Source organism: Ipomoea nil, unplaced genomic scaffold, assembly GCF_001879475.1.
Source record: "Ipomoea nil cultivar Tokyo-kokei standard unplaced genomic scaffold, Asagao_1.1 scaffold1237, whole genome shotgun sequence".
NCBI lineage: Eukaryota > Viridiplantae > Streptophyta > Magnoliopsida > Solanales > Convolvulaceae > Ipomoea > Ipomoea nil.
This window is the reverse complement of record NW_017617665.1, coordinates 2,567,153-2,577,081: the sequence shown is the minus strand read 5'-3', so window position 1 is coordinate 2,577,081 and position 9,929 is coordinate 2,567,153. Positions and strand designations below refer to the sequence as shown.

The 9,929-nt window shown below is 36.8% G+C and overlaps 1 protein-coding gene across 1 annotated transcript; it reads right to left on the bottom strand.

Annotated features, from left to right (window-relative positions):
* Positions 1-2,924: 2,924 nt before the first annotated feature.
* LOC109183984 (protein FAR1-RELATED SEQUENCE 5-like) lies at positions 2,925-4,863 on the bottom strand. Its single transcript, XM_019334011.1, has 2 exons — positions 4,110-4,863; positions 2,925-3,586 (listed from the first exon to the last, which is right to left on the bottom strand). The coding sequence occupies exons 1-2, from the start codon at positions 4,481-4,483 to the stop codon at positions 3,118-3,120; spliced, it is 843 nt and encodes a 280-aa protein (XP_019189556.1). The 5' UTR covers positions 4,484-4,863; the 3' UTR covers positions 2,925-3,117.
* Positions 4,864-9,929: the final 5,066 nt, after the last annotated feature.

Sequence of the window (9,929 nt, the reverse complement as noted above, 5' to 3'; positions counted from 1 at the left end):
CCTCAATGCTCGGGAGAAGGTGACCACAACTGGTGGTGTGACCCGGCTGTTTCTACCCACCAGCACGACGGTACGCGACTGTCTGCACACCAGCAAATTACTCTATATACCATAGTTTCCAACCATTTTTTACGCGGAAACTAGGGGGTGTTGGGGTGCGCTATGTGCTTTAAGGCCTTCTAACTAGCAATTGTAATATGCAGATTGGGACTGTTGTTGCGACATCAGCTAGTGAAGATTCGAGGATCTCTTGGTTTGGGAACCGCATGGACGCGGAGTTGCAGCGAATGGGCCGCGGGGAGACTGCTGACATAGATCTGGTGACGTACCTTGCACTATAATTTAATTGCAACATCTACCCTCTATTGACTAATACTCTTTTTCTGGAATGTCGATGCAGTTTATTTTCCCAATTTTCGACAAGGGAACGTATTACATGATGGCTATCAGTTGCAAGCTTCCCCGATTTGACATCATTAACAGTTCGTCTGCGCGGAAGACTAATAAAGAGATGTATGGGGGGGCCGAGGAGCTGGTATGGGTATTTAAATAGATGGAACACACAGTTATGCTAGTATTAGTTGCGTGTTTAATTACTTGCCTTTTATTCTCCATTGTTTTTACACCGTTTGGCCATCGGAATAGGATTTTAATACTATAAAAACGTGCTTTTGCGCTTCAATATGTTCTACCTTAGACCCATAAGTGGTTTACCCATTCATCGTATTGCACTAGCTAATGTTGAACACTTCTGGTTTGCTGTTACGTTTGTCTGATTTTAGTTTTACTATCCATGGCTTGTTGCGCTAGATAGTTTAGAACACTACTCTTTTGCTGTTAGGAGAGTCTGTTTTATGGTGCTAAAGCCATAGTAGTATATCACCATTGCTTTTGGCATCTATTCAGCATCATACTAGTTTTCATTAGTTATGTGGGGAATTGCATGCTCTGTATTCCCTTTATTCATTTGGCATTAGCTACTTTTACCCAGTGGGTTTATGGCCTGTTAAGCTGGCCCAATTCCTATGTATATTGGCAGCATAGTATTCTCTTTTATGTTGCACTGAACTATTTGCAAAGTGACGTGCCTATTTAAGTTTAACAAAATGGTTTACACACTTCGAATCTTAAATTGTTATCATTATTATTAATAATGAGGTTGGGTGCAGATGATGTGCCTGGGTGCTTACTTGGATTCCAAGCAGCAAGGGCTTCGTGCTGCACGCCTACAAATGTTGAAACCGAAGAGGATGCAGATGGCGTGGAGGGATACCACGTCAACGTTGGATGCTGGGATATTCACGATGCGCCATATGGAGTCATACGTTGGGCAGGGGTGTGCGGGGTGGGATATTGGTCTGCAACGGGGGAATGCCATGCAGCTCCTCAACTTACGCAAGCGCTACATGCATAATATCTTGCTCAGTGTGGTTAACACCCATACAAACAGTGTTGCAGCGCGCATCGTGGCCTTCGAAAGTAAAAGGTTGGTACAGTTGCATCAGTGATCAAGCTGTGGTGCGAGCATCGAATAAATTTAGATAGTGGGTAAACCTCGACTCTGGTGGGTTTTTTGGGTGGCACAGCAGTTCTTGGGTTCAATTATGTTTTTAGGATGTGGTGGTCAGTGAATAATTAATTATTAATGGGTACAATTATCATTTAGTCGGTGGTAGTCAGTGAATACTTAGTTTTTTACTACGGTTGGACAGTGCATATAAGCTTTTCATCCAATTGGGCGTTTACATGTTTTCTCGGTGTTTACTTATTCGTGTATGGGGTTCTGATATTCAGCTAAGACACTTGTGAAACCAACTCGCCTCCACTTGGGGATAGAACCAATATTGTTTGCCACTGTCTCAAACTCATGCCGCCAAACTCATTGCATTAATACCAGGGATTGGGTCTATTCGTTGTATGGGAACGTGCATGCATTGTCCTTCGTCAACGAATCAACATACATTTTTGGACTAGTAGTTTGCACACCATGTTTTTATTTGACACGTATAATTGTCATTGTACTCCTCTTTAATATTAGTTTTTATTTTAAAAATTCAATAATTTGTAGCAACAGTAAAAGGGGCTTTCAAAACCAGTGGTACTGGGATACATTGAATGAATTACTAAGTGACAAAGTAAAAGGGAATAAAACAAACTAGTAGCATTGTAGTAGCGTATTGTATTAAAAAAATAAAAGGGAAAGGAACTAGTTTAAACAAACTGCATAATTTCTGGCAAGTTACTTTGACGGGCAACTACGGGCGTTATAACGGGCATATTTACCACAAATACCGCACTTTCGTCCAATTTTGACATTTTTCTCGATGGCTAGCTCCCTGTTGCTTTTAATACGTTTTCCAGTGCCTTTGTTTTTCGCTTGGGGGGTGCTTGGATTGTTATGGATTGTGGTGGCTCAACACCGCATAATGCCTGTATCGCAGCACAGTTACCCCTAACAGGGGTTGTTGTTAGCCCGTCACTACCAAATTCTTCTGTAAGACCCTTCAGTACCGACCAGACTGGCGCACGTGTGTATCTCAGCCCACAGTTGGGTTGCTACGGGGGTTGGCCTTTCACCGTTTGACGGCAGGCCTTTGCATGTACCGCACGTAAGATGTTTGCACCATCGGGTCGAAATGTATTCGGAAGGTAACTGTTCCAACTGTGCACCCCGGAAAACCACAAACATATATCGACAGACCAAGCCCATTCTTCGAAACAAGTTGCAGTTGCATGTTGCTCCTAGACCACCCACCTTGTAGTGCACTGTGGAAATAATGTTCCCCTCTCCTTTAATGTCGTAATGAGTGATATCCCCCTCTTGGTGTACACCGGCCACGAAACAATCAAAACATACTGCTTCTATTTCTTTCTATAGCTCATAAAAAATAGTGATCGTGAATACTCGTGCAATATGACGCTCGAGTGCTAATGGCGTTTTAAACTCCGGCAGGTAACCCTCGCACTGTGCGTTCAATTTATCTTGCCAGTAGCGCTGCGTCCCCAACGCGCTTTCGAATTGCATGTAGAACTCTACCAAACTAAAATGGGGTCGTGAGAATTTACCGTATACACCGTTCTCTGCTTCTGACCATGATGTTGTTCGCAACAACCCACTCATGGGCAAATCTGGAAAAAAAAAAAAGCTGGGATCCAACTCTCCCTTTCACCATATATTTTGCAAAACCACCTATGGTTTGATAGCTTGTATTCATCCATTAGTAGGTGCCATTGCGCTTCAAACTCAACACGACAGATTCCTTCGTTCCATACGATATTGTTTAGTTTTTTGCGAAACTCTGTGTCCTTAGCTAGTTCATTCCCAAGCTTTTCATTGACCTTTGTCATGATGTGCCACATACAGTAGCGATGGCGGCAGTTTGGTAACACTTGTTGGATAGCAATTCGCATAGCTAGGTCTTGGTCTGTCACAACGCACAATGGGCTCTTGCCCATTGCACATGAAAATTTCTCCAACAGCCAGCTGTATGACTCAACGTCTTCTTTAGTCAGCAAACCTGCCCCAAAAGTGATGCATCGTTTGTGGTTGTCCACACCGGTGAACGGCACAAACACCATACTGTACCTGCACAATAATAATGGATGCGTTATACTTTTCACAGTTCTATTGCACCACCCAATTAGCCACAAACGGTCCACGTGTGTCCAATTAGCCAGATCTATTGCACCACCCACATACATGCGCTAACAACAACTCATCCTCAAATACCGTTTTTTCCCAAGGAATGGTAAAATTAGTTAAGGGGAAGTAAGAAAGCAACGTACAGTTGTGTTATTTCTCCACTAATACCATCCTAGTTGATTGGGAATGTGTAAAGTATGTGTTCATTTTGTTTAGTCAAAAAACAAAACAAAACAAAAAAAAAAAAAAAAACAGCAAAAAAAAAAAAAAAAAACAAAACTGGCAGTGACGAATTAAAACAGCAATCTTAATTGGTCTCACATGCATGCGCGTACTCTGAATGATGAGGATGCACTGGTAAAGATGCTTCTAAACAAGGTACACATGCATCAACACAACAACCGATACACTTTCTTACCGAGTGATCAGTCACAACATATATAATAATCTAAGTGCAACCCCATACCTGTTTGTTCCATAGGTTGCGTCGAAGGAAATATTATCGTCGTAGCAAGAGAATGTCCGCCTACCGAGGGGGTCAGCCCAGAACAGACGTGATAGTCGGTTTTCCTCATCCAGGTGGTAATCAAAAAAGAATTCGGTGCAGACTTCTTTCTTGGCTTTGAACGTTGCTATAATCATCTCGCCATCGGCTTTGTCAACGTACGATTGGACGTCTCGTTTAAAATTGTGAAATTCCACATCCGTTGCACCGACATTTGTATATGATCCGGTTGCTTCCTTGCAAAATCGCAGCCCTGTTGAAGCACCAATGTTAGCTTTCAAACAATTGCCTAAAAAAGTTTGCTGGACCACATTGAGTCGTCGGTTAATCCGCATAAACACTTTAGATGACTCCGAACACAGCTTGTGGGTGTGTTCCTCAATGAAAATGGTCACAACGAATTCCCCAGGGCCATTTTTCTTAAACCCGATCCTTGCTCCACAATTAATTCTATTAGAGAGTCGGTGGCGGCGCTCCCGCTTATCTCCAACATCTGCACCCCCTTCGTGGACACGATGTATCCTACCACCGCCTTGAACCCTTGTCGGGTGCAGACCAAATACCGCGAGTAGACTGCTCCGGCTCGATCGCGCTTCACGGAGCTGCAACGAACATCAAACCCAACGATTCGGGCGTAGTTCATGTAGCATTGGATACCTTCGTGTAGTGTTTTAAATACACGTCCTGCTACTGGCAGCACTGTAGCATCCACGGGGGGGGGGGGGGGGGGGGGGCATGTTCTTTTTTTTTTTTGCATTAGTGTGGTATGACGTGTGTATTGGTCTGGTTTGGTGTGTACGTTAAGTCTTTCAGGCGTGTGCGTGAGTTTGTTTTCATTTTGGCTGGTGCAAGTTTATTGGAAATACACAACGAACAAGCCCAAGTACAAGAATTATCTTTTTGTATAGACGTTTGCATTTTCAAGTGGATAGAAAGTGCATAGTAGAGATCGTATTGTGCATTTTGTTTGTTTTTTTTTTTTTTTGAATTTGCTGTGTAGGTGTGTGCAGGAATTTGTGGTGTCGTGTGCGTTTGTCTGGTCGTCTGTGCAAACAACATTGTGGTGTGTGCGTAACACTCCTTTGTGCACGATTTTTTTTGTTGTACAGTTCTCACCAAAAAAATAATTACTACTTATTACCATTAATATTCTCTCTATTATTATGTTAAAAATTTCTATTTAATTCTAACCAAAATTAACACACTATTAGAATTACTTTTTAACCCTTCTGATTATAATATGTCCTTAATTACTTCATATTTCTCATTCAATCCCAACCATCAATTAGGAATGTATTAATAGATGGGATGAGATCTCATGATCTCATTTAACATGGGGGTCTCATGGGATCCGCATATATATATATATAGTACTACTTTTAGTATTAATATAAAGAAACACACACACACACACACACACACACACACACACACACACACACACACACACACACACACACACACACATATATATATATATATATATATATATATATATATATATATATATATATATATATATATATATATATATATATATACATACAAAGGTTATATACGGGGTGGGGGTAGGGTGGGGGAGGGGGGCACCTACCCCCCCCCCCCCTCCCCCTTTGGCTCCGTCCATGGTGTCCACCTTGGTGGAGGAGGGGGGGGGGGCACCTACCCCACTGTCCCCCTTTTGGCTCCGTCCATGGTGTCCACCTTGCAAGGTAGATATGGTTCTATGTTCATAATTATAAAACTCTATGTTCATAATTTTTGAACTTCATATTCACAATTATTGAACTCTATATTCACAATTACAGAGCTCTATGTTTATAATTATAGAACTCTATGTTCATAATTTTTTAACTTTATATTCACAATTATGACAGTTTTGGAAATGTATCCTCCTTGCAAGGTGGACACGGTTCCACAACATAATTTGCCAATAATCTGGGATTCAAATAAGAAATGTGGACTAGATTAAAGAGGGATGGGCTTTGATGATTTTGTGAATTTAAATGCTTGGGCCTCTTATATTTTGAAGTTTTTTTTTTTTTGTTTAGCTTGGGCTATAGATGACTAAAAGGCAATTTATATCCTGCACCACGGCGCGCGTTGCAGTATGCGCCTAGATGCAAAACGACGTCATTTCAATTTTTTTTTTTTTTTTTTTGAAATTTTGCTACCCAGTGTTTGGCAGTTAATTTTCCTTTAAAAAAATCTCATGTTCAAAAATGTATATAATGTTATACTAGAATACACATAATTGTATACATGAATATATATAATTATATAACAAAATACATATACTCTTTTTTAAAAGATAATACACATAATCTAACATAATACATAATAAACATAAACTTTTAACATAATACGCAAAAATTCCTGATTCGGATGTACATAATTGTATAAAAAAAATGTACATAATTGTATAAAAATGTACATAATAAAAAATATACATAATTGTATAAACAAATATACATAGTCATGTCAACTTCCTACTGCGCCTCCCAAAACGACGTCGTTTTGGGAGGCGCTGTGGTGCAGTGTATAACGATTGTGACAAAAATCTGTGTTACATTTCGGTTAAGTGGTTTTGCGTCTCCCAAAACGACATCGTTTTATTTAATGAAAAGAAACGCCATCTATTTCGCATCGTTCCGCGCCATTCCGCAAAAAGAAACTGTGTTATTCAATTTCATTTTGTATACATTGTAGTCAGCGGCGGATCCAGAAAATCATTTGAGTGGGGGCGAACATAAATGACGTTAGAAATTTCAATGACAAAATATCAAACCACCATAATAAGGTTAAAATACAAAATACATTATAAATTACAATATATTTGCAAGAAAATATGAAACATAATCAATTAGATAAAATAATTTGAATAACAATATATTCATAAATACTTTTAAATTTTAATTTCTTTTAGTTAGATCGATTTTTCTAAATTAATTCGGATACAATAAAGTATATTATAAACTTGTATACTACATTAATTAAATGATTTATAAAAACTAGACTAAAAGGGCATTTCATCAAAAGTAGACTGAAAATATTTAATTTATATTGTGAAGAAATGAAAGAGAGAAGATAATTAAAAGTGTTACTAATGAGATTTGAACCCATGACATAAGCCTTTTAAAACATAAAATATAGAATTCAACTAACTACGCTACTTAAACTATTAATATTTTCAACATAAATATTTATTTTATATAACATTTCATTCTATATATGTATACATATATACATACATATATATATAAAGGGGTGGGGTGGGGGGAGTCGGGGCAGCTGCCCCCACTGCCCCCACACTGGGTCCGCCTATGATTGTAGTTTCATTTCGATATAACTACAATTTCATTTCAATATAACTACAGTTTCATTCAATATTATAACACCAAAATATGTGAAAATGTTATTTAATTTTACTAGTATTTGCACCCGTGCGATGCACGGAATAGATTTGTTGTAATATATTAAGAAAATATAAATCGATATATAATTATTTAAATTAGAACATCAAATATTATATAGTCAATTAAAGATATAATTTGAATCGTTTATATAATTTGATGTTATCATTGCTTGAATTTGTGCAAATAACTGCTCAAATTAATAGCTAATGTCCAGATGTACGCATGCGGTCCTATAATTTTAAAGATTTTATTTATCATTGTTTAGTATTTTCATACATTAGGCAAATGTGCTCGTTCTCTAACAACTCAGTTATATAAATGAATTGTTATCCTTATTCATTTGTATGGAAGATATATCTTTTTGTCTAGATATATAGCAATTTTTTCATTTAAAAATAAATAAATATCACCAATTATATTTACACATTATTGAAACATCTTTGTAGACGACATTGGTAGTGACAACACAATCTTGTTCATTTTCGTCTAGAGCTAACATCTTCTCCATCAGGACGGGTTACTTCGGTGAAAATATATAATGGTAGAATATCACTCAATTAGTTATCCTTTTATCTTTTCAGTCAATTCGTAATATCAGATTCATTTTCAGCCAATTATTCTTTTTTATTTTCAGTCAATTAGTCAATTAGAATATCAAATGCAGTGATATTTTTACCTAACTTTCGTTCCATTTTTAATTGATGATGTAGATATTATTATTGAAATATTTCCGTTCCATTTTTAATTTACCTTTATTATTGTTTAAAATATGCATTTACTATTGATAATGTAGAATATTATTATTGGAATATTTTCCTCCAATTTTTAATTTTCATTTCATTTTTAATTAAAATGCAATGATTAGATGAAGATACTTTGGACTTCTCAATACTTGCCCACATTGATTTTTTTTTTTTTTTGGTAAACCTAGGGTTTCCACCGTCGGACACAGTGACTAATCCCCTCGCTAAATTATAAGCACCTCTTTTGGGTGGGACAGCTGGCTTAGAGATCTAAGGCTGCTCCATTCCCAAATCCAATGATGAACCCTTAAAGGCTCCTCTATATAAGAAGTACAAACATAATTGTTTGCCCATCGATGAGGCGAGTATTGAGAAGTCAAAAGGTTCTTATTTAAAAAACCTTAGAGGCGCCGGGTTGGGAAAGGCTGCTCCATTCTCAAGCCTATGTGGTCTAAGGTTGAGAAAGTTTATATGAACAGATACTACATGTAACACGGTGAATCGAATAGTTATGATGTGGGACTGTGTCCACTTTGCAATGTGGACACAGTTCTATGTTCATAATTACTGAACTATATGTTTATAATTATAAAGCTAAATATTCATAATCTTTGAACTTCATATTCATAATTATTGAACTCTATATTCACAACTACAAAACTCTATGTTCACAATTACTAAACTATATGTTCATAATTATAAAGTTATATATTCATAATTTTTAAACTTCATATTCAGAATTATTGAATCTCTATATTCATAATTACATAACTATATATTCATAATTATGTTCACAACACTATGTTCATAATTTTAGAACTATATATTCATAATTTTTGAACTATATATTCATAATTATGAGCAATTTTAAAATCGTGTCTACCTTGCTAGGTGAAGACGATTCCACGGCATAATTTGACATGTCAATAGTACTCAAAAAATAAAATATTTGCCTTTGGACTTCTCAATACTTGTCCACATTGATGGACAAACAATTATATTTGTAAGAGGAGCATTGCTCCTCTTATATAGAGGAGCTCAAGAGCTCCTTTTCCAAACATTTTTAATGTGGGATCAAAATGATCCAACATCATTTACAAAGGGGGGCCCGTGGCTCCTTTTTGTCTTCTTCTTATTTTTTGTTTTAATTTTAATTTTATTTTGTATATCGTTTTGTTTGAGTAGTGATGATGATGATGATGATGATGATGGTGATGGTGATGGTGATGGTGATGGTGATGGTGATGGTGATGGTGATGATGATGATGATGATTATTATTATTATTATTATTATTTGAAAGAAAAGGAGGGTTGAAACCCAGGTCAATATCTGACCCTTACAGTATTATTACTACCCAAAATACCAAGTTCATCTTGACGGAGGTATCTTTGCATGTTTTCCGTAGCATGATCATAAAAGCATTCCTTTCTTGCATTGTCGAAAGCCAGACTGGCAATAAGATCGGCTACTCTATTATTATTATTATTTTTTTTTTATATATATATTTATTATTATTATTATTATTCTTATTATTATTATTATTATTATTGTTGTTGTTGTTGTTATTGTAATAAATGTTTGTATATCGTTTTGTTTGGATATATATTCATAATTTTTGAAT